Source organism: Cnephaeus nilssonii (genome assembly GCF_951640355.1).
Source record: "Cnephaeus nilssonii genome assembly, chromosome: X".
In the NCBI taxonomy this organism is placed as follows: domain Eukaryota; kingdom Metazoa; phylum Chordata; class Mammalia; order Chiroptera; family Vespertilionidae; genus Cnephaeus; species Cnephaeus nilssonii.
The window spans coordinates 8,214,199-8,238,689 of record NC_137071.1 but is presented as its reverse complement, the minus strand read 5'-3'; the positions used below and the strand labels follow the sequence as shown (position 1 = coordinate 8,238,689).

The window sequence follows — 24,491 nt, the reverse complement described above, 5'->3', positions numbered from 1 at the left end:
AAAAGTAGGGCCAGGCTGACAAATTCCACTCTGTGTCATCACTGGACTTTATTTTCTTTTTAATATTAGATAATATTTGTTTTGTCTATGATGTTCTATTAGCAGTGATGAGCAATTAGTAAATGGCTAAAAAAGAATTCTAGGCAAAATTAGATGCTAGCATAAGCATAGGATTTTGTGTTGAAATTTTAAAGGTTTTTCTTTTACAATGTTTGCTGCCTTCAAGCGCTAATATTTAGTAGTGGCTGGAGGGTGTTTCTCCCAATAAAATAAACAGCATTCACATTCATGAACTTTCCAGCTGCTTACCTCTTTTGCTGTTTAGATCAAATGTGTATGTTCTCACCCACACTTACCCCAGGCTCCATCTCCATTGACCTTACTGCCAGTGCATAGGGAACTTTGCAGAAATGGTTGGCCATTCAGAGACATCAGGGCCATGGTCTACCTCAGTGATTCTCAGACTTGGTCCTGGGGAAGAACACAGGGAAACTCTGTTGTACTTGAAAGAACTTTACTGAAATATTGATTTCTTTTTCATATACTTACTTTTTCTTACACTGAAAGGACTGTTACTGTTCAGTTTTGGAGCTCACAAAATATCTTTATTCATTAGGAGTAATTTTGACTTAATGATTGAAGTTAAACAGAATAAAAATTTGCCGAAATAAAAACTAGCCACTGTTACTTGCTCTGCTTTTGTCATCAAAGTCCTCAAAAGCTGCAAGTTTTCCAAGAACATTTGAAACATTTGTTTCTTTAGATTATTCTTAAACTAGAGGCCCGGTGCACAAAATTTGTGCACAGGTTAGGGGGGAATCCCCTCAGCCCAGCCTGTACCCTCTCCAATCTGGGACCCCTTGGGGAATGTCTGACTGACGGTTTAGGCCCAATCCAGTCAGACATCCCTCTCACAATCCTGCACCACTGGCTTCTAATTGCTCACCTGCCTGCCTGCCTGGTTGCCCCTCACTACCTCTGCGTGCCAGCCTGATTGCCCCTAACTTCCCCCCTGCCAGCCTGGTCACCCCTAACTGCCGCTCCCCACTGGCCAGGTCGCCCCCAATAGCCCACTTCCTGCTGGCTTGGTCCCTCCTAACTGCCCCCCCCACCTGCCAGCCTGGTCACCCCTTACTGCCCCCCTGCTGGCCTGGTTGCCCCCAACTGCCCCCCTACCAGACTGGTCACCCCCAACTGCCCCTCCGTGCTGGCCTGATCTCCCCCAACTGCCCCCAACCTGGTCGCCCCACGCAGCCTGCTGTTCAGTCATTTGGTTGTCCGTCACTAACCCCCTTGCCGGCCTGGTCACCCCACAAAGCCTGCTTGATCAGTCGTTTGGTTATCCCTCACTAACCCCCCTGCCGGCCTGGTCGTAGGCAGCCATCTTGTGAGGGTGTGAGGGACAATTTGCATATTACCTCTTTATTATATAGGATAGTCAGTTATTTGAATTTCTAAGTTTTTGCCTTAATTGGATGGAGCACATCTATCAAAGAGGGCATATTTCAAAACAAGGGTGTACCACCATGCCTGTAGGACATGGAAATTAGAAATACAGAGATCTATTCCTATGGTGTGATGTAACGCGATTTTCGCCGTAAGTTGGAACCCACCTACATAAGCACCTATGTCCGTCACTCACATGGAGCACATACACAGCAGTAAAGAAGTGAAACAGCGAAAAAAATTTTAAAGAAAGATAACAATTCCTGACCTTTACTTGTGGTAAATAAATAATAAAAAACATAAAGCACATATGTGCATACGTCAAAATGACAGAACTTTTTTTTTATATAAATAAATGGGAGATGGCAACGTAACCATGAAATGGTGTACGTCGAGTCCAACATAACCCGAGGACTGTCTGTACCTGATTCTACTTAAGTTGTTAGTCTGATCTTTCACAATCCCTTCATGTATTAGGGGTGACATGGCTCAGAGCCTGACACCATGGATCCTATTAGGAGTTCCCGTTTTCTTAATGAGTATTTCTAAGAAGTGAGAGAAGTTGCTCTCTTCCATCTCAGTTTTTTTCTGTCTCTCTGTAGGTGTAGCCTGCCTTTTTACCCCTCGGACTTACTATAAAGCTGTATTACTGGTGTCCGGTCGATATTTAGCTCACAAACCATAATAGAACTAATTTCTTGGGTAATTTAAAGTAATGCATTTATTAATAGAGTTTGCCTTTAGCAAATCAAGTTACCTGCTGGCAGTATTCTCTGTAGGGCATATAAACACACGTAGGAGCATGCGTGTGTGTGTGTGTACACTCAAAGTGTGAGATATGTGTGTATCTTCTATGTACTTACTCATGGTTCCACAGAGATTTGGGTTTTAGCCATGTGTCCAATTTTATGCTATTGATAACATCTATTTGTAATAACAAAAAAGAGATACTTTGACGTTTGACACTGGGTGAGTCCTACGTCCTCATGCTTGAGTATACTAGTAGTCTCATGACTGATATGGTGAAACCTCAATTAATATGTTTCAAGAAATAGAGTTTTCTGAAGTCGTTGGTGCTAAACGGAAAACTCCTTGTATCAACATGGATGCCACTATTGGTTTCAAACCTCACTGGTGAAACCCCCCTCTAGTATATTAGTACATTTTCTTGCTTAACGGTACTGAGGGTGATAAATATATATTTTAAAGAGAATGTCATGCCTTGTTTAGAATCTTGCAGTCATGAATATCAATTTGTATCATGCAGGGACATAGGGTTAGAAGATAAAAGATGGTGGGCCTGAATCTATATTATGCTTGGGTCATATTCTCCAAAGAGAAGATAGTTTGTACAATTGAGTTAATTAAGGACTCCAATTAATTGGATTCATTCTGGTTAATTGAGGTTTGCCTATTCTTGAATTATAATGTTGAAATGGCTTCCAGGTTTAAATAGAGCATAATCTACATGCCAGTCATGTGCAGAGGCAAACCCTAGTTCTGGGGCCTCGTGATTGTGTATTGTGGTTGCATGGGGACTTTGGGCTCATTCTGTAACATTCTGAAATTTTGCCTAATGGTCTCTAATTAAGTTTGCGGATGAAGCTCTTGCAGTGGATTCATTGAAGGCAAGTTCAGTTAAAGATTCTTCCTCTTCCTTCCTTTGCCATCATTTGCTCCCCCTTCCCCCTTCTCTTGTTTTTCTCTCCCCTTCTGTTCTCTCATTCACTGTCAGGAAAGACTACCTTTGAAGGGACAATTCTGTACCGAGCTGCACCGGGAAAGACGGAGGGCCACAGACGTTATTACAGTGAGTGACCTTAACAGCAGGAGGCAATTGTAAAGATAAGATCTGGGTACTTGTGTTTTTTGATGCAGCTGCACTTTCCCGAGCTGCTCATGCTTCTGCCAAGTGTCTGTGAATTTCTGGTCCAAGGACATGGACTTATTTGTCTAAGATAAGTGCCATCTCCTTGGTGTATGCTATAAGAGCTTTCCCACCACCAGCCCCTGGTGCTTTCTTGTTTGCTTTGTGCCTCTATCATGTGTGTGACATGGGTGCATGAACCATGCGTGCAGAGAAGCAATCGGTAGCATTTGTCATGCATATGTATTTGTACCAGTATCTCTGGGCCTCGGGGGTGGTGTAAGATGGCTTCCTGTGGAGATGTCAACTACTTATGATCATTGGAAACTAATAAACCATTTCTCCATTGTGTGGTTCAAAGAAATAAAAATTTGGCATGAAAGTCCATGCCAGAAATGATTATTTCGCTTTGCTCATTCAGCCAATCACCACACGGCAGACTTCTTTGGCCGAACCAAAGTGTAGCCTTTTGTGTTGTGAAATAAAGCTGCCGAAAGTTGAGAGGAAGGAAATGAATGTGATTAATGGATGACTCTTGTGAAGCCCTTAGGACAGTTCCTGCCACATAGTAAGCACTATACATGCGAATTAAAAATAGATCAAAATAGCCCATGGGTCGGAATTGATCAGTGCTGGAATATTAAGGTAAATTACACAAAAGTGGACAGTATGTGACTGGCCAAAGCAAATTTGAGGAGACTTTGTTCTTTTTCACCTTGAAGGAGAGACACCCACCTTAATGTGCATGTACACATATGCATACATACTTACATCTACAGAAGTTGAAAGAGAAGGCTCAGGTGAGAACACCAAAACTGTGCTTCTCAGACTATCTGTGGTGAAGTGTATTTTTATTTCTGTTCCCAGGTTAACAGATACCTGGTTCTGCTGTGTATGACTTTACTGTGCCCGCACTGCTCCACCTGGGTCTCACCGCAGGCATTTGATAGACTGAGATGGATCTATTCCCTGTTCACCTACATGAATCCACTGCCCACATCTGGAAGTCAAACAGTGCATACTACTATAAGCATTTCCAACCTTTCTGTACCTAGTTCACTGTGTACCAGTAAAGAGCCTTTCACAAACTGGCCTCAATATGCAGATGATACTGGGTTGTATCGCCTGAGGGTGTCACCTGGAGTTCTGAGTGTTACACAGGAACATTTTATAGGATAGTGTATGTAATGGGACCCGGTAGCTGAAAGATGCTGTACCAAATAGACATGAAAATGAAAAGTCACCTTTTTCCCCTTCCAACCAGAAGGAACTAGATTTCACCAACCTAGGTATTCAGATATTTAATTTACATACTTAAGATTGATAGAAGCAGGCTGCCAGAATTTCTGGAAGAAAAATCTGCCGTGTGTTTCCTTCCCAGTTCATGCTTATGTGGTTGAATGACTATGCAATCTCTCCCCGTGTAATATAAAGAGTATTTCTCACAGTGGTTAATGTAAAGTTATTAAGATGAGTCTGGAAGGCAGCAAATCCCTGAAACCAGAAGCTCTGTGAAATCAAGATAGCAGTGATTAAAAATATTATGGTTCTAGCTAATGAGAAATTATAGAAGAATCCTTCAAATTTTTCTTTTTGAAGAACAGCCTTTCCCTAATCCATTTGCCCAGCTGCTTTCTGGTGGTGTGGGTGTGGGTGTGGGGGGTGGGGTGGTCGTGGTCGGGAAGGTGGTGGTAATGGTTTCATTTCACTAACCATTTCTTTATTCTACCCTCAAATGGTTCTTTCCAAACAAGAAAAGAATATATAAGCCATTTATCACAAAGGAAGAATCCATACAGCAAAATGAGAACATGTTACAGGGGAAATGACACAATATTTAGACTCAAAAATTATATCTCCAGCAGGGATATTTCTAAAAACAATGAAAAAATGGATAGCTAATCCAGGGGATGTCCATGTTTGCACACTCAAATCCAACCTTGTAACTTGCACCCGACCCCTTGTGGGCTATTCTCATTGTTCTGCCCTCTTTTTTTCATAAATGCTGTTCTTTAATTAATTAAAATGTACACCATGGATCTTCCTCCCCCCCTCCTTTTTTGGCTTATAAATCCCATTTTATTGAAAACAGTGCCAACATGCACAGCCATTGTTTTAAGGATTTGATTTTGAAACTTGTTAGCAATTTATAATGACCTTTCTATATTTTGTCTGTTTTCATTTAACAGTTTCTTCCTGCACTGAGACTTCTTTATTTGAATGACTTCAACATTTTATGACATTTTATGTGAGCAATTATTTGGTGTATCATTCTTATATACTAGGAGACCACCTTACCTATAGGAAGATAATGCACGATTGGCTAATAGAGAGCAAAATTGGATGGTGTACTTTCATCCCAAGGGCATGGTTGTCATCAGGAGATATATAGTAAATGTTCAGGAGCTGTCCTACTCATCTAGAGGATTTTAGAGACAGGTTTAATGGCATACTTTAGTATTCCATAAACTATCCTTGGAATCCTGCCCTTTGATAGCATCACTGATGTACCTATCATCAAAGTAAGAATATACACCCAGAAATTAACTAGAAACAAATAGGCTCTTCCTTTTAGGAACATGATTGTGGGCAGAGCCTGGGGCAAAAAGAATCTGGGGAGGTAAGTGTCCATGTTGTCTTGCTGGTAACTATTTTGTGACTTCCAACACATGCCCCAAGAGGTCAAAGGAAGGGTGTCATATCCACACTGTTCTTTGGAAAGGAGTTCAGCATTGGAGAAGTGATGGTGTTAGAGGGAAGATGAGCTTGAAGGATTCTGGCCTTCGGGAGGGCAGCTTCCGTTTTCTCTTTAACAAACACAATCATCTTGTCAGTCTCAATGTCAAGTTTGGTTTAGTGCTTTCCTAGAGAAACATGTCTGTGTACATTTATTCCTTGTGAAGCCATCCAAAGAGATTTAATTCTTTGGCAGTCATAATTTTGTGTGATTTCTTTAATTGCTAATTTGTTTAAATAGCTTTAGCTTTACAGTTTCCCTATAGGAAATGTTACTTTCATTGCTAATTGCTAATTGACATGAGTCATAGAGATTGGAGGTACAGTATGTGGTACTGACTAGCCCAGGAGGTGAGGAGGGGCGGGAAAGGTTGCTATTGCATCAACTGTAGCAAAACACATTTGAATAAGAACCAGGCTCTGGCTGAGCAGAGGTAAATGTCACATTTACAAAGAGATCATCTTTGAAATGAGATTTTCTGCAAAGTGTTGATTCACTTTGTAAGATTAAAGGGTGAGGCAGAGAGATCAAACAAAATCAGAGCTACCCAAACTCAACATATTCAACACTAAATGAAAAACCCAAGTGCAAGTTATCCTGTACCCAGTAACACTTTTAAAGGTGGTTCCTGGCTGGCTGTGAGGAGTTTCGTAGCTATGACTGCTTTTCTGAGCCATTTCTCTCCTGCTCCCCCCTCCTCTTCACAGGTTTAAGGGAAACCACAGGCTCTGAGAGTGATGGGGGTGACTCGAGCAGTACCAAATCGGAAGGTGCCAATGGGACAGTTGCAACTGCAGCAATCCAGCCGAAGAAAGTTAAGGGAGTAGGTTTTGGAGATATTTTCAAAGACAAGCCAATAAAGCTAAGACCAAGGTCGATTGAAGTAGAAAATGACTTTCTGCCGGTGGAAAAGGTACGTTCAACAGTTTCTCTTTCATTTCAACATAATGTGGAGTATCCAAAAGTACTTTGTAGGGTGTGGTGTCTGAGACGTCCTGCGCCTCCTTTGGGGTTCCAGTGTCCTCAGATACTAGCTGTTGGCCTGCTCCCCTTTACACATAATCCCTCTGTGTGGAAATAGCTTTCCTCCAAAGACTCATGCTCAAATTTGCTGCTTTTCTTTTTATTAATTTAAATTTTATTTTTCAATTACAGTTGACATTCATTTTATTTTGTATTAGTTTCAGGCGTATAGCATAGTGGTTAGACAATCATATACTTTACAAAGTGTTCCCCCTGATATTTCCAGTATCCACCTGGCACCATTCAGAGTTATTAGAATATTATTGACTACTAGAACCCGGTGCATGAAATTCGTGCACTCGGGGTGGGGGGGGTTGGTCCCTCAGCCCAGATTGCCAGAGGGCACAGTCCAGGCTGAGGGACCCCACCAGTGCACAATCAGGGCCAGGGAGGGACGCGGGAGGTTGACCAGCTGGGGAGGGACCTCAGGAGGGCGCCAGGGCATGTCTGGCCCATCTCGCTCAGTCCTGATTGGCCAGACTCCAGCAGCAAGCTAACCTACCAGTCGAGCGTCTGCCCCCTGGTGGTCAGTGCATGTCATAGTGAGTGGTTGAGCTGCCTTAGCATAACATTAGCATATTATGCTTTCATTGGTTGAATGGACTACCGGACACTTAGCATATTAGGCTTTTATTATATAGGATATTCCCTATGCTGTACTTTACATCTTAGTGACTATTCTGTAACTACCAATCTACTTCTCAATCCCTTCACCTTTTTCACCCAGTCCCCCATCCTCTTTTCCCTCTGACAACCATCAGTCTGTTCTTTGTGTCTATGAGTCTGTTTCTATTTTGTTTGTTCATTTACTTTGTTCTTTTAGTTTTACGTATAAGTGAAATCATATGGAATTTGTCTTTCTCTGACTGACTTATTCCACTTGCTGCTGCTTTTCTTACTGATCTCCTAGCTCTGGAATGTTTCCCAGTTTGACTTTTCAAATGGACCAGCACTTCTCCATTTTTCTCCCCAGAAAAGACCCTCATGCCTGGATCCAGCTAAACAGATGGCCTTGATATTTTTCAAGCACCCCCCAATCTCTCTCCTCTCCTTGTAAATTTCTCTGATACTTTGTGCTTGGGGGTGTTGCCTGGTTCTGCAGTAGAGAAAAGGGGTTATGCATTTTTTCTTTAAGAGTTAGGTGGGAATGATTTCGGACTGCTTAAAGGAAGTCTCCTGCGTGTGTGAACGATGGAGATGGCCCACGCTGTGACTCCCTGGGTTGTTACCATCAGGAAGTTGGCTTTTTCCTTCTGCCTCTGGTTCTGGGTTGGCGAGAAGCAGACAGTGTGTTGCTGCTGAGTACGCGGTTGCCACAGCAACACACCCAGAACCATCATACTTGTGGCTGTTAATGACGTCTACTGTGGTACACTTCTAAGCACCATAGCCTTGCTTGGGATTTGATAAATACTATGGAATTTTCCAGATTGTAATAAGCTACACTTGTGCTGTGCTTGAGGAATGTTTGTTAATTCGATTTAGTGCTGAAATGTTTGCTTTGATGTTTGTGCTGGCAGGCTTGGGGGATAGGGCATTGGAAAGATTTCTAATGCAGGTTTATTGGTAGGTTTTAAATATTGTTCATTTTTCGATGAGCTGAAATTTTTAAAGCTGCATCATTTTCTGCAGCTGTAGAACTTTCATCCACTTCCCTCCCCACTCCTTCCCAGCAACCATGCCTGGTGTCATGCATTAGAAACAGAATCTGAAAAGGAAACTTTTGGACACTTAATACCATCAGTAGACATTCACTTAATACCCTATGAAGAAGGTGGAAAGGGCAGATGTTTAGAAATTAAACTCTTCTTTTGTTGAACTTCTCTAAGCCAGTATTGTTTCTTTAAGTAGTCAACTTCGTAGTATCTCAGCTTGTGAGCTCATTTCAATTTCACATGGTCATTTTGAAATTCTTGTAAATATTTACAAAAGAGCAAGTCCCCATCTTGGGAAGGAATGATGTATGCGGTTTTTCTTCATGTCCTTCTAGTAATTGAAATGACCCTGATCATTGATTCAATGCCCTTCCCTCACTTAATCTATCCCAGCCCCTTTTCTCTTCCTTAAACATGCCACACACACTCCCACTTGAGGACCTTTGCCACGGAGTGCCTGGACACTCTACTTCCACCTGCCCATCCAGTGTCCTGCCTTTCTTTCCAGGGAACTTGGCTCAGACCTCACCTTTTCAACGAGGCCTGCCCTGGCCTACTCATTCTGAAACCTGCCCCTTTAGCCCATTCTGATTACTTGCACTGCATTTTGTTTTGTTTTCCAAAGCATATACCCCCCCTTCTAATATAATAATAATGTTTATTATGCTTATTATTTGTTTGTTCACTGATGTATGCTATGCGTTTACAACAGTGTGTGGCACATAGTGGGTGCTCAGTAAATATTAGTTGAGTAATATTAAAACTGTATTAACATGGCACTTTAGAGATTATAGACATCTATAATATGAGGGGGTTGGGTGAAATAATATAACAGTTATATAGTTGAAAACGAAGTGGCTATATGGTTCACTGCATCTTTGTGGAACAGATATATTTATTGCCTTGGTCTTGGAAACATATGATGTTAACTTCATCAGAGTAATATATATATGTACATGTTCTCGTGTGTGTATCTTGATTCATGATTTGTTTGCAGAATGAAACCATGTGCTGGCAGCAACCTTAACCTGCTTCTTATGGTGAAGCCTCTGGGGAAAACATAAACTTCCCAACCTGCTTTACTGGCTGTGGACAATTTTTACAGCTTCTAAGATGATTCAAAACTCTGTCCACCCCCCATTGTTGGCGCCATGGATAGTTCCATAGATTTATGGACCCATTATGTTATTGCACAACTTGGCATGAGAGCTGATGAGTGTGATCATATTTTACTAGTGCACAACCTGGTTCCCATCGCGTTTGAGATGGTTTTGTGTCCAACATTCATGTTTAAGGAAGGAAATTTCCTTTGAAAATTCAGCTCACTGTTGATTTTATAGAGGGACAAATTGAATGTCATGTGACAGCATTTGTTAGGTGAGGCCCAAGCAGGTCTTTCACGCAGGCTGGGGTAGTTGGCCTTCTGACATGGCTGGTGTGATAACTTGGATGAAGGAAAAAAGGAATCAGATAATTGCTACCAGCTGCAAGCATCATATTATACTTTTCATTCAAGGTGGCCAAGTTTTGAGATCCGTTTTTCGGAGTTAATTTTGTGCTGATCTTATCTATGCTTTAATTCACATCCCTCACCCAGAGTGGTTGAATGCTGATGATTCTACACCCAGGAGAGAGACTTCATAACACTCCCCACCCCCAACAATAAAGAAATAATGAGTATTCTTGCTTCTCCTATTGATCTATAAGGAAGAACCCCATTTATGAGTCTTTTTAATACTACCAATTAGATATACCTATGAATGATTTGTTTACTGCACCATTTAACTGAAATATTTACACATTAAATGATTTAATGTATAGGATTTTTCTTCCAGTAGATGGAAGATGGGAGGGTGGGGCACAGAGTAAACAAGATTGGTTATGAGTTGATAATTATTGAAACTCAGCGGTGCTACATGGGGGTTTATTACACTATATTTTTGTATATGTTAGAAAATTCCCTTGATAAAAGGTTAAAGGGAAAAAAAAGAAACTTGGCAAATGTGCCATTTAAACTAAGCCCAAAGGTAAGTATGTATTATCCTACATAATAAAAAGGTAATATGCAAATTGCATCACTCTGCTACGCCCACAATTGGGCCAGCTGGAGGCGCGGGGGGCGGGACTCAGGGTGGCCGATTGGCTGGCAGTAGGAGCTGGGGGCGGGGCTGCTGGAGGACCCATGGGGCAGGCGGAAGAAGCTGGTGGCGGAATTCTGGGTGGCCGATTGTGTGGCTGCCGGCACCAGTTTTCCTCTGGCCACCCCCCAGATCAGAGCGCTTCCTGAGTCCCGCCCTCAGCCTTCGGGAGGCGCTCCGGGAGGCGCTCTGATCAGCGGGTGGCCAGACGAAAACTGGTGCTGGCAGCCAGGTGAAGGAAAGTCTATTGCACGAAACTTCGTGCAACGGGCTTCTAGTATCCAAATAATGGAAAATACAGTGTAACTATGGATGAACCAGTTAAATACTGTAAGATTAGAAAGGCATGGCACTATTGTCCTAGCTGGTTGCCCCTGACAATGTCACTTAGCCTCAATAGAGCCATCTATAAAATGGGAATACTCTTTTTTTTTTAATGGGAATACTCTTTATACCTATCCTAATCCATAGGACTTTTAACTTTTTGCACTCGGATGCCGAGTGTGACTCGACACGGTTAGCATCGGTAGCAGCTCATATGTCGAGCCACTCTTGACACGTAGTTTCACCGCGGGGGGAAGGGGGATTTTTGTCTATTTTTCCAGTATCTTTTCTTGTTTTCATTAGCATTAAAGGACAAGTAAAATGTAAATGCCGTCTCAACTGATGCCAAAAAAGAAAAAATGAAAAACCGATAACGCATGTGAAATTTATTAGGAAACTAGTACATTATCTTGTTGGAGAATTCAGAGATGGTACACTAACTTCCAGGGGTAGATTATTATTCACTAACTTAGAGCAACGTTTAGGTGGAAAGCTCCATATAATCACACCTCACCCTAACAAAAAACACAAAGATTGTGTTGTTTGTTATAACAGAAAAATCAGAGGAGGAAGAAGAGAGACGATTTATATTTGTGAAACATGTGAATGTAAACCAGGTCTTCATGTGGGTGAATGTTTCAAAAAAATATCACACCATGAAAAATTGTAGAGATTAAAATTACTCTTTGAATGTATCAATAATTTGAAATATAAAAAATCCAAATAAATAAGTTTGTATGAAAAGAAACTCCAGTTTTTTATTCTACTGCTGCACTTTGTAAAATCTGGGGTATTTAAAAAATTAAATCCCGAGTAGAATAAAGTAATCGAGAAAAAAGCAAGCGAGTGCAAAGGGTTAAAAAAGTTATATAGCTAAAAATACTTCGAAATTATAAAGGCAATTCATTTCAACTAGTATTTTCTAAGTGCTCACTATATGCTTGGTACTGTGTACACAGTGGTGAACAAGACCTGGTTGCTGCCCCTCAGAGAGCTGCAGAAAAGTAAACAATAGCACAGTGTGGGGAATTCTGTGACCAGACTGAGAACACATTGCTGTTCTGTAGGAGCCCTCAGACATGGCAGGAAGTGGTGACTTGTTAGGGAGGCTGGAGAGTATATGTTCATGTGGGTGGGTATCCACTTCCTCCAGGAAGTTATGTTTAGAGCCATAGTAAGTGATGTTTTCCAGGCCTACAGGAAGTGACGTTTAGGCTGAGACCCATGGGTCCAGTAGACATTCATCAAGGAAAGGAGCTTAGAATTATCGAGGTGAGAAGAGCAACATGTATAAATGCTTTGAAGGGAAAAAGAAATGGCACAGAGCATGTGTCAAGGTTCCAACAGGAAGTGGGGAAATGGAGAAAGAAGCAGGGTCCAGATTAGGAAGGGCCTGGTAAGACATGTGGAGTTTAGACTCGATCTGAAGAACAATAGGGAGCTATCAATGGGGAACTATTTTCAGCACAAGAGTGACATGATCTGATAGGTGGTTTAGAGAAAGTATTCCAAGCTACAGTGGGAGGAGTGGATTACAGAAGACAGGGTAACTAAAATTCAGGAGAGAGGTTAACAGAAACTTATAGTGGCTCTCCCAATAAATTCCCCCAATCTAGGTTCTAAACCAGTTAATGAATAAGATGAATCAGTGGATGGAGAATCAAAATATTATTTGCGCTCATCTTTTCAGTATGGCTATCCGGTTGACTCAGCACTGTTTATCAAAACTATTGTCCTTTCTGTGCTGCACCTTTGTCATAATTCAAGTGGCTATGTATGTGTGGGTCCATCTCTGGACTCTGTTCTGTTGGTCTGTTTGTCCTTGTGCCCATTCTATACTACCTTAATTACTGTAGCTTTATAGTCAGTCTTGATATCTGGCAGTGTAAGTCCTCAATCTTTGTTCCTCTTCAATTTTTCCCTAGCTATTCTTGGCTCCTTGTATTTTCATACAAATTTTATAATCAGCTTGTCAATCCCGTGCTCCCCCCCACCCCCAACAAAACAAAACAAAACAAAAACAAAAACAAAACCCTGGGATTTTATTGGGTTTGCATTGACTCTGTAGATACTTTGGGGGAGAATGGACATGGTATATTTCTCTATTTATGTAGGTCTTGTTTCACTTTGTTTAAATTCCTTAAGCTGTACATTTATGATTTGTGTATCCTTCTCTACCTATTTTATATTGCAACTAGAGGCCCGATGCACGAAATTTGTGCAAGAGTAGGCCTTCCTTCCGCTGGCTGCCGGCACCAGCTTCCCTCTGGCACCTGGCACCCAGGTTTCCCTCCAGCTGCCGGCAGGCACCAGGGACCCTGGCTTCCCTCACAGCCCCAGCTTCGTCCTGAAGGGTGTCTGATCTAATTAGCATATTATGCTTTTATTATTATAGATGTTTGTTATTGTTGAAGGTAAAGTTGGATGATATACAGTAGATTAGTGTGAGAGCCAAATGGGCCTGCCAGCTGATCCCTAGAATTAAACAGACTCACCCACCCAGTCTCCTAGGGCAGACCCATGTGACATAGAAGGACCTGCCCCTTGGGGAAGAGTAGACAAGGACAACTTCCAAGAGGAGGAAAGAGAAGAGCTGATCTGAGCTGAACACACCCAGTTTATTTTTTACAAATTCAGCTTTTTTTTATTTTATTGATTTTTTACAGAGAGGAAGGGAGAGAGATAGTTAGAAACATCGATGAAAGAGAAACATTGATCAGCTGCCTCCTGCACGCCCCCTACTGGGGATGTGCCCGCAACCAAGGTACATGCCCTTGACCGGAATCGAACCTGGGACCCTTCAGTCCGCAGGCTGACGCTCTATCCACTGAGCCAAACCGGTTTCGGCAAAATTCAACTTTTAGAGAAGTCATTTCACTCTCCCATGAGAGATTGAATAAGTGGGCAAACAGTTCTCGTAGTGTCCAATTGTGTCCAAATGCCAAAAGTGTCCAGAGAGTGTCCGTTTGGACTCCCTCTTACTGACAGGAAATCTCAAGATAAGAGAAGGACATTTTCTCTCTTAACCACTTTGAACTGTTGTCCTAGGTAGTTTGGGGGAATATTTTGAAGGTAGAATCAAGAAGTTTTTTATGTGGAGGGGGATAAGGGAGAGTAAGGACTTGAAATGATACCTTGGGCAACTGGCTTAACCAGCTGGATGGATGGTAGTATCATTTCCTTATTAGAGAACAGTGGAGGACAAAGACTTTGGGAGGAAGGTCATAATTTATTTAACAGAAACTTATAGCCTTAGACTATAAGTTTAACAGATTTAGTCTTAGACTAGCTGGATTTTGAGGTACTTGTGGGACTATCAAGTGAAGGCATCCAGCAGGCAGTTGGATAAATAAGTCTGGTGATCAGGAAGGAGCTATAGATGTAGGTTTGGGAGTCATCAGTCTAGAGAGTGGGTTGGAAGAAGGCAACACAGACAGGACATTACCGTCATGAATATGGCTGGTTCTTTCTGTCTCCCACCTGTGAACCTAAGAGGGAGTTTCCTTATCAGGATGCTTCCCTGTTATTCCAGGCTGGCCCCACTATTTTTCTAAACTACTTCCTTTGTACTAGCGACTCAGATGACACTCCTGGCCAAACACTTAGGGAAAGGAGTGTCAGGTGTTACATATGGGTGGGTAAATTACAGGTACTCAGGTGAGCCCCAGGACCTTATCTGACATGTCTTTATATAGAATAATCCTGGCTTTGTAGTGCCAGCTCATTCAATGCCAAGGCTCTCTAGGCATAGCTAGCATTGGCCTCCTTAGTTATTGGGAAAAACAGTCTTTTGGGCTGGGGCTCTTCAAGTAGCCGGATTGGAAAATATATTTTCCCAAGTTGGTTGTTTACTCTATTGGATTCCTTTTGATAAGCTCCTTTCTCATGGTCTTCCTGTCATAGCTGATCTCCATTAATGACTTCTGATATCTCTCTTGAAATGATTCTGGTTTCTTTCTACATTTTCTATTATATTCCACAACCAAACACTATGTTTGTGATAGTCTCTTTTTCCACTCTAATCATTTTGAATCTCATTTATAGAATCACAGTCATACAAATTAATGCCTTTATAATATCAACATTGTAGCTTTTACTTATAACAGGGAATTAGAATTAAAATCGTATATAAATGAGCTACTAATCACTTTTTAATCAGCCAAATTACAGTAAGATAAATTTTAATATTTTCACATATATCTCAGGCAGTCTTTTTATTCATTTTAGTAAAAAATTCATCAAGTTGTATACTTAATAAAATTAAAACATTTAAACATTAAAAGTGATGATTTTAGTTCCTTAAAAATGAGAGATTTACTACTATGTGTCTAATCCTTTGAAGACTAGAAATAAATCTGGGGAGTCTCCAGGAGCTAACTATATATTCTTTGACTAATGAAACACAAATGGATCAAAAACTTGTGATTATCTGAGACCTATAGTATTGGATGTCCCTTATTTTGCTTGAAAGATAAGACTATGTGGCATTGCCCTAGCCAGTTTGGCTCAGTGAATAGAGCATCAGCCTGTGGACCAAAGGGTCCCGGGTTCGATTCTGGTCAAGGGCATGTACCTTGGTTGTAGGCTCCTCCCCAGCCCAGACAGGCCCTGGTTAGGGCTCCTGCCGGAGGCAACCAATCGATATGTTTCACATCAATGTTTCTCTCTGTCTTTCCCTCTCTCTTCCATTCTCTCTAAAAAATCAATGGAAAAATATCCTTGGGTGAGTATTAACAAAAACAAAGAAAAAAAATAAAGGTGATTAAATGTTTAAAAAAAGACTATGTGACATCTCTTGAGCAGTTGGAAAATCCATGGATTTTAATGTGCACGGGTATTGAGATAATCACCACTGGTTGCCTGGGCTGAATGAACTGTCTGAGATTTTCAGACTTAGGTTTATGTGATATCTTTCCCCAGAGTGTCTCTGTTACCTTTCCTTATGTAGGAAAAGTAATGAGAGGGGCGTTTGTATGGAAGGGGAACCGGAAACAGAATTACAGGGTTATTCTTTGACATGTTAGGTGCTATTTACTGTTTTATATATGCCAACAAATACTTTCTAAAGCACTCAGCATAGCATATTTTCTAAGAAATGTTTAATTACAGCCAGTTCATCACCAAGAATCATATTTTCAGAAGGCCTTCAAACTGTGGTTTTAGGAGTATAGTCATTATTAAGCATGTAGGCCAGACTGCCTGGGTTCAGATTTCAACTCTGACTCTTTCTGGGACAAATTACTTAAGTATTCTGTGCTTTAGATTCCTTATGTGTAAAATTAGAATATCAAGGAGACCTATCCCATATGGTTGTTATGTGGATTAAGTAACATGTAAAATGGGCAGAAAAGTACCTGGCATGTAATAATCACTTGAATAACACACTTGAATAACATTCAGTTATTATTGTTGCCCTTCTGATTATTAGAACAGAAGGAGTACCTGTAAACAGCACCATAGTTTCTAGGATATTTTTAAACTTTTTATTATGAAAAATTTCAAACTCAGAGAAGTAGGATTGAATTTTGCTATAACTGTGATAGAGGTTTGTTTGACATCACCAAGTCTTAAATATCAGCCATTAGAAAGTAAGTGCTATGATATTGGACCTTGTCTGTGTTAATCACTATTGTATTTATAATTTCTTGAAAATCATTGTTAAATTATAGTTGGCCCTCAGTAAATATTTGTGGACTGGATACATGAATATAATGTTTTGTCCCAATCCAATCAAAATTATAAAGGAAGACTCATTCTGTTTGGGGTGTGCTTGTGGTCTGGCTACAGATCCACTCTTCCATTTGTTCATTATTGGCTTATTTATTCATTTACTGAAGCTTTATTGAATGCCTTTTATGGATCACCAGTGGCAGCTCTAGAATTTCTAGATAAATGAGCTAAGGAGTGGCAATCCATTTTAAAGGGACTGGTTCAGTGGCATGTCTGGATGCTGTAGTATTAGCATAATACATGCATATTTTTTACCTGGCAGGTTATTTATTTGGGGAAAGGGTGGGTCTGGATTAGTTAATTGGAATGGAGTTAACATCTCCTCCACATCACACCTTGGATCAGCTGTTATATACAGGTCTCCCATTTAGTGCTTTGGGTTGGCACTACATGGGAGAGAAGTGTGTATGTATAAAAGTCATTATGATGCAGGGGAATGGGCTAGCAGACATACTAGTATGTCCAAAATATCAGAGGGTTGAGAAGAAGGATCTACTAACTTTCTTGGAGGTCTAGAAGGAAAGGATTGTGTATCAGAGAGATCATTTCAAGGAAAGTAGTATTTGAGCAACATGTTAAAAGATAAATGGGAATTCATGGTACTTGCAGTGCGTGCATAGACAAAGAGAGAGCATGGTTATGGAGAAGGGTTGGGTTTGGCTAGAGCCGTGGTCGGCAAACTGCGGCTCGCGAGCCACATGCGGCTCTTTGGCCCCTTGAGTGTGGCTCTTCCACAAAATACCACGGCCTGGGTGAGTCTATTTTGAAGAATTGGCGTTAGAAGAAGTTTAAGTTTAAAAAATGTGGCTCTCAAAAGAAACTTCAATCATTGTACTGTTGATATTTGGCTCTGTTGACTAATGAGTTTGCCCACCACTGGGCTAGAGTGTAGGGGACGTGATGGTGGTGGAGGTAGGGAGTTGGAGGGGAGGTGGACCCTCTTTCCCTAGGCTCTGCCAGCTCATTCACAAGCTTTACTTCTTCTGGGTGGGCTGGTGAGTTGGTGGAGGAGTTCTGTAGGGCAGTGGCTTGATCAAAGATTGGCACTTTGGAGAGATAACTGGGGAGGTGCCGGGCATTGTGGAGTGGAGATCAGAGAGGAAGTAGCTGGGAGAGTTGCCAGCCATGAGGCTTTGTGGTTGATGACTAATTGGCCAGGCACCAGAAACTTCTAGTAGCTCTTGGAAAGGGGCAGATGGACCCACCTCATGCTCAGTCTTTGAGTTGGGCTGCCCTAGCCCGGTTTGGCAGCAGAACTGACAGACAAGCCAAGTTTTCCTTTCAAAGAAAACTCCTTTGTGTATTATGGAAAGCAAAACGCTAGGAGTCAGCATTCAACTCTTGTTAATAGATAGGCTAAGGATATAGAGATAATAACAAGAAATATAGTTGCGAGAGCATTGCTAAATACATTTACATACATATACTCATGAACATAATCATATATGTCTATATATCACATATACATTTATTTATGTGTGTGTGTGTATATATATTCAGCAAGCTTGTCTTCATAATTAGTTTTAAATAAACTTTTTAATTTTCTAATAGTTTTACATTTATAGAAAAGTTGTGAAGGCACTGCAGAATTTCCACACACCACACACAGTTTCCTCTATTGTTAACATCTCACATTAATATGGTACATTTGTCACAACTAATGAACCAGTCAATATTAATACATGATTATTAACTGAAGTCCATCTTTATTCAGATTTCCTTAGTTTTTACCTAATTTCCTTTTCCTGTTTCAAGATCCCATCCAGGATAACATGTCACCCTGTCTCCTTAGGCTCCTCTTGGCTGCGACAGTTTCTCAGACTTGCCATATTCTTGGTAACCTTGGCAATTTTGAGGAGTTTTGCAGAATGTCCTTAAATTAGCATTTGTCTGATGTTTTTCTCATGGTTACCAGTAGACTGAAGTGATGGGTTTTGAGGAAAAAGACTACAGAGGTGAAGTGCCATTCTCATCATGTCATGTCAAGGGACCCTGGTATCAGCGTCCCTTGACTTCTCACTGTTGATGTTGACCTTGGTCACCTGGTTGAGATAGTGTCTGTCAGGTTTCTCCACTGTAAAATTATCCTGTTTTTACCCCTCTTCTACATTCGACTCTTTAAAAAAATCTTTATTGTTGAAAGTATTACATATGTCCCCTTTTTTCCCCATTGACCCCTTCTAGCCTACCCCGCCCCCCACCCCAGGCCTTCACCACCCTATTGCCTATGTCCATGGGTTATGTATGTATGCATACAAGTTGATCTCTTCCCTCCCACCCACCCACGCACCCCTGCCTTCCCGCTGAGATTCGACAGTCTGTTCCATGTTTCTATATCTCTGGATCTATTTTGTTCATCAGTTAATTTTGTTCATTAAATTCCACATATGAGTGAGATCATGTGATACTTGTTTTTCTCTGACTGGCTTATTTTGCTTAGCATAATACTCTCTCCAGGTCCCTCCATGCTGTCCCAAATGATAAGAGATCCTTTTTTTTACTGCTGCATAATATTCCATGGTATACATGTACCACAGCTTTTTAATCTACTCATCTGCTGATGGACACTTGGGCTGTTTCCAGATCGTAACTATTGTAAATTGTGCTGCTATGAACACAGGGGTGCATAAATTCTTTCTGGCTATATTTGACTCTTTAAAAAGAAATTACTGTGTGTATCTCACACTTAAGGAGTAGGGAGTTATGTTCACCTCCTTTAGGGAGAGTATCTACATAAATTATTTGGATTTCTTCACAGGCAATTCGTCTGTTCTCTCTCATTCTAATTAGATTTTGATAGGATGATTTCTTATCTGTCCTCTAAATTCCAAATGCTAATTCTGTAGCACTTGTATCACACTTGCCATTACTGCCTGGTGACTTCTCCCACATTTGTTTTCTTCTGTGTTATTAAAACAGGTCAATGTCTTAGTTACCCAAGCAGATTGCAAATTTTCTTGAGGACTGGGACAGCATCTTATTCAAAGCCCCCTACAGAATTGGACACAGTGCAAGCAGTTAATAAATAAGGAATAAATGATTTTAAGTCAGTTTAATTTAAAAATGTAAAAATTAACCACAATTAATAACGGAAACAGATCATTAGAGTCAAAGTATATAAGAAACATGGTAAGGTTACTGTTGACATAATATCTTGATTTGTGAGCCATTCTGAATTGGTACTAATGGTTAATAGGGTGCTTATTGTGTGCCTGGCACTTTTATAAACACTTTACTTATATTACATATTTAAGCTTCCTGACAACCCTGTATGCTGGTGCTATTATCTCCATATTATAGATAAGGAAACAGAGGTGCAGAGGTTAAATAAATTGTCCAGTATCACACAACTAGGAAGTGGCCCAGCTGGAATTTTGATCTCAGACTCTCTGGCTCTAGAATTTGCTGTCCTAACCACTGGCTTCAACTCATTGAAGTGGTGCTTAAAATGGTATCTCAATTGGAGAAAAAACAATATTGCTATTTAAACATTTCATTGCAATCTGTTAGGATACTACTGATGGCATGGCTGGCAACAATCTTTCTGTATTTTTCCTAGGGGAAGTGTTTCTATAAAGCCATGACTGTTTTTCCTTCCTTTTTTCTCTTTTGTGAATGAATAATTTTTATGTAGTACAACTACTTTTATTTCTTTAAAATACAGGCATTTCCACAATGGACATATATACAAACCATATTCTAGATATCTCTCACTCCCCAATCATATTATCTTTTGAAATATAGTGGGCTTTTTATTTTCTCTCTGACGTTTTTAAACAGAAGTGGTTGCTAGGTCCTGCCAAATAAATACTCCTTCAGTGAGTTCCTTGTCCAAATGGTCACACCTGTGGGTCCCAGGAGGCAGCCTAGATTCCTGCAGTAACGTAGGCGAGGGAGGAGAACTTCTCTCGAAGCCACCCAAGCCATGAATCGGCCCAGGCTTCCTGAACCATAAACAAATGTGAGCTTTGTTCTTCCCATTGCTCATTTGGTCCCAAGTATGACTCAGGGTTAGGCTGGGTCCTTCAGACTCCGTGCCTTTGGCTGTTGGAAGGAAGTGGGAGGTTCCAGTGTAGTTCTGGGACCTTTTCAAACTGAAGAGAGGAGGCTGACTGCATGATGGGAGAAGAGGTATTTCTTTTTCTACTTTTAGAGATGTAGTAAATCCCCTTAACCTTGTATCTTACCTATACTATTTTGTAATAAGACTTGTAATGGGTTTGCATTGGTGGGTTAAAATGAAGTGTATGCCAGCTAGGATTCCTCACAGAGGGGGAAGTAACCTAAATGTGGAAGATTATTTTCTCAAGTCAAATGTTGCACTGGAACTATTTAGCTGTTTTAATCCCCCCCACCCCACCCCTTTGCTCAATTCGGCCATTAATTTTTACAGATGTTTTCAATTTCTCAGTGTTGTGGGTTTTCATGTGCTCACACTGCCGAGAGTAATTGAGATGGGCAGTTTGTACAAGCAGTAACTGTTACACCATGTCACTGAGATCTTTAGCAATTACAGATGTTAGTGCACTAAGCAAATGCAGCTTGCTCTTCAGGTTCCACGCAGAGCAAGCCAGTTATCGGACATTTCAGTTTTGGGGGGCATGGACAATTGGAGTTTTCCTTGTGAATGGAGAAGTTGTGTGTAGTGACATCTGGATGCTGTTGAACTGTTGTTCATAGAGATAAAGATATTTGGCTAATTTTGTAGTACTGAGCATTTATATTCTTTTGCTCATATACAGAGTAAAGACACTAAATTATTTTATTTTCTAAAAGTTTGCTAGTAATAAATAGGTGGTCTTTTCTCCCTGTGAGTTGCTTATATTTGTCTTCCTAAAAGCAGAAGTCTGTCATTTTCCAAACACAAAATAAAATTCCCTAAATAAACCACAGGATAAGTGAGGCTTACAGTGCGTCATATGTCTTCCATATTCCTCTCCCTTGTTGAAAAAAAATTTAAAGGAGAGAGTTGATGAGATCTATGTCTTTTCCCGTTGGCTTTAACTTATTTAAAATTAAAAAAAAGGAAAATAGCATGACAACAGGAAACACATTATTTTAACACATTAAGAGTAGGAGAACTTCTTGAAAAGCTTTTTTAGTGGTGTCTGTTGCTTGCCTAGAAAGATGTGAGTACATGGAGCAGTTGGCTAAAATAAAAAAATATATATATTCATCTGCAGGCCTGAGAGAATTTTCCTATTGAAAGGTAGCTTCAGTTTGCTATTATTATTATTTCTTACTATTGCTGGATGTCATCATTCTGAGTTCTAAAAAGTACAAATCAGCAAACTTCTTTTCTATTGATTGTTTTAGAGAGTGAGAAAGGGAGAGAGAGGTTTGTTGTTCACTTAGTTATGCATTCATGGGTTGCTTCTTGTATGTGCCCTGACTAGAGATCGCACCCACAACCTTGGTGTATTGGAGCTGTGCTCTAACCAACTGAAGTACCCAGCCCTGACTTGAAAAGTAGAAATCAGAATTAGATATTTACTGGCATATTCCAAATTCAGATGGTGACTCTGAGAAACGAGTGAAAGCCTGATTGATTGTAAGATGTGAATTATGGAAAAGTCTCATTGGGCTCTCTCTTAGGAGCCTCTGTAGCTCTCTTAGGCTGAGGCCTGGAGATGGGACAGGAAAGGTAGCCCCTGGGACCCTTAAAGGGTTTTTGACCTGTAAACTACTCATTGTACTGTTGAGTGATCCCTGAACCCTTTGCTTGTTTGTTTCTCAAAATGGAAATAACTATCTTACTTCTCTGATTACAGTTCTTTGCAATAATTATTATAATATTAAAAACTCAAAGGTAAAGTATATGAGTAAGTAAATAGAAATTTATCTTAATCCTGTTATCTAGGACTAACCATAATTAACATTTTATATATATCCTTCCAGATGTTTATCTGAGCAAGAAGGTGCATGTAGCACACGTCTCTCTTTTTTTTGGTGTTGTTATTCCTCACCCAAGGATATTTTTCCATGATTTTTTGAGCGAGTGGAAGGGAGGTAGGGAGAGAGAGAGAGAGAGAGAAAGAGAGAGAGAGAGAACATTGATGTGAGAGAGACATATCAATTGGTTGCCTCCCACATGTGCCCCGACTGGGGCCGGGAACAAACCTGTAACTCACATACATGCCCTTGACCGGTAATTGAATCTTCAACCCTTCGGTGGTACAGGCCGGCACTCTATCCACTGAGCATACTGGCCAGGACGCACATGTCCCTCCTTATACAATAATGAGGTCATATTAACTGTCCAGTTTTTAAAACTTAACATATTATGGGTCTCCTTGCTGTCAGATAGCTGTGTGGTCTTCCATTGTAGAGATAAATCACCATTTATTTAACTAATTCCCATATGACAACTATTTAGGTTGCTTTCACATTTTTAATATTAAAAACATTCTTGTATATGCATCATGGTACCTTCCCTGCTTGTTTCCATAGGCTGAATTTTTAAGAGGGGAATTTCCAGGTTAAAGGTTGACTTAATTCTGGTTGTTTTGTTTTTAATGAAAATAACCCAAGTATATGGTAAAAAAAAAAAAAATTCCAACGTAACAAAAGTAAAAATTTCTCAATCCCACATTTAGCTTTACTTCCCAGTGGAAATCCCCATAAAAGCTTTCTATATACTCTTCTAGAAGTGTAGAATATTTTTAATATGGTAAAATATATATAATATAATACTATTTTATCGAATTTAAGTGCATGATTCATTGGTATTAAATATATCCACATTGTTGTATTACCATATCACCACACAACTCCAGAACTTTTTCATCTTCCCAAACTGAAACTTTTATTCATTAAACATGAACTCTCCACGCCCCTCACAACCACCGTTCTACTTTCTGCCTCTATGAATTCTATTACTCTAGATACCTAATGTAAGTAGAGTCATAAAATATTTTTCCTTTGTGTCTGGCTTATTTCACTTAGCATAATGCCTTCAAGGTTCATCCATGTTGTAGCATGTGTCACAATTTCCTCGCTATTGATATGTTTATATCAGAATATGTTTATCCATTCCTCTATTGATAGACATTTAGGTTATTTCTACTTTTTTGCTGCTATGAATAATGCTACAATGAACATCAACATACTGATACCTGTTTGAGTTCAGCTTTTAAATTTTTGGGGTATATCCCCAGAAGTAGGATTGCTGGATAACATGGTAATTCTATTTTTAATTTTTTGAGGAACAACCATACTATTTTCCACAGTGGCTGCCACCATTTTACAACCCACCAGCACTGCATAAAGGTTCCAGTTTATCCACATCCTTGGCAACACTTGTCATTTTCTGTGTTGCTTTTTTTTTTTAATAATAGCCATCTTAATGGGTGTTAAGTGGTATCTCATTGCAGTTCGAATTGGTGTTAATGTGTGTTCATGTTGCCTATCACTAAGAGAAAAGGATATCATTTTTCTCCATCTTTGAATGATGAGTTGAGGACAAGGTATTTGGGATACTCGTTAGCTAGCAGACCAACTATACAATCCTACCAGATTGCAAATTGCTTAAAGGAAGGACTATGTTACCCTGTTCCCCCAGCCCATAAAGA

The 24,491-nt window shown here is 40.3% G+C and overlaps 1 protein-coding gene across 5 annotated transcripts in view; it reads left to right on the top strand.

Moving 5' to 3' along the window:
* SH3KBP1 (SH3 domain containing kinase binding protein 1) overlaps positions 1 to 24,491 on the top strand; it is a 355,548-nt gene that overhangs the window by 198,060 nt on the left and 132,997 nt on the right. For 4 of the 5 annotated variants that reach the window (XM_079765733.1, XM_079765735.1, XM_079765736.1 and 1 more), the window contains one exon: positions 6,758 to 6,963. In XM_079765733.1, the coding sequence (XP_079621859.1) occupies positions 6,758 to 6,963 (206 nt within the window). Of the gene's footprint in view, positions 1 to 5,523; positions 5,562 to 6,757; positions 6,964 to 24,491 lie in introns of those variants that run through there. The other variant, XM_079765737.1, reaches the window with a different exon arrangement.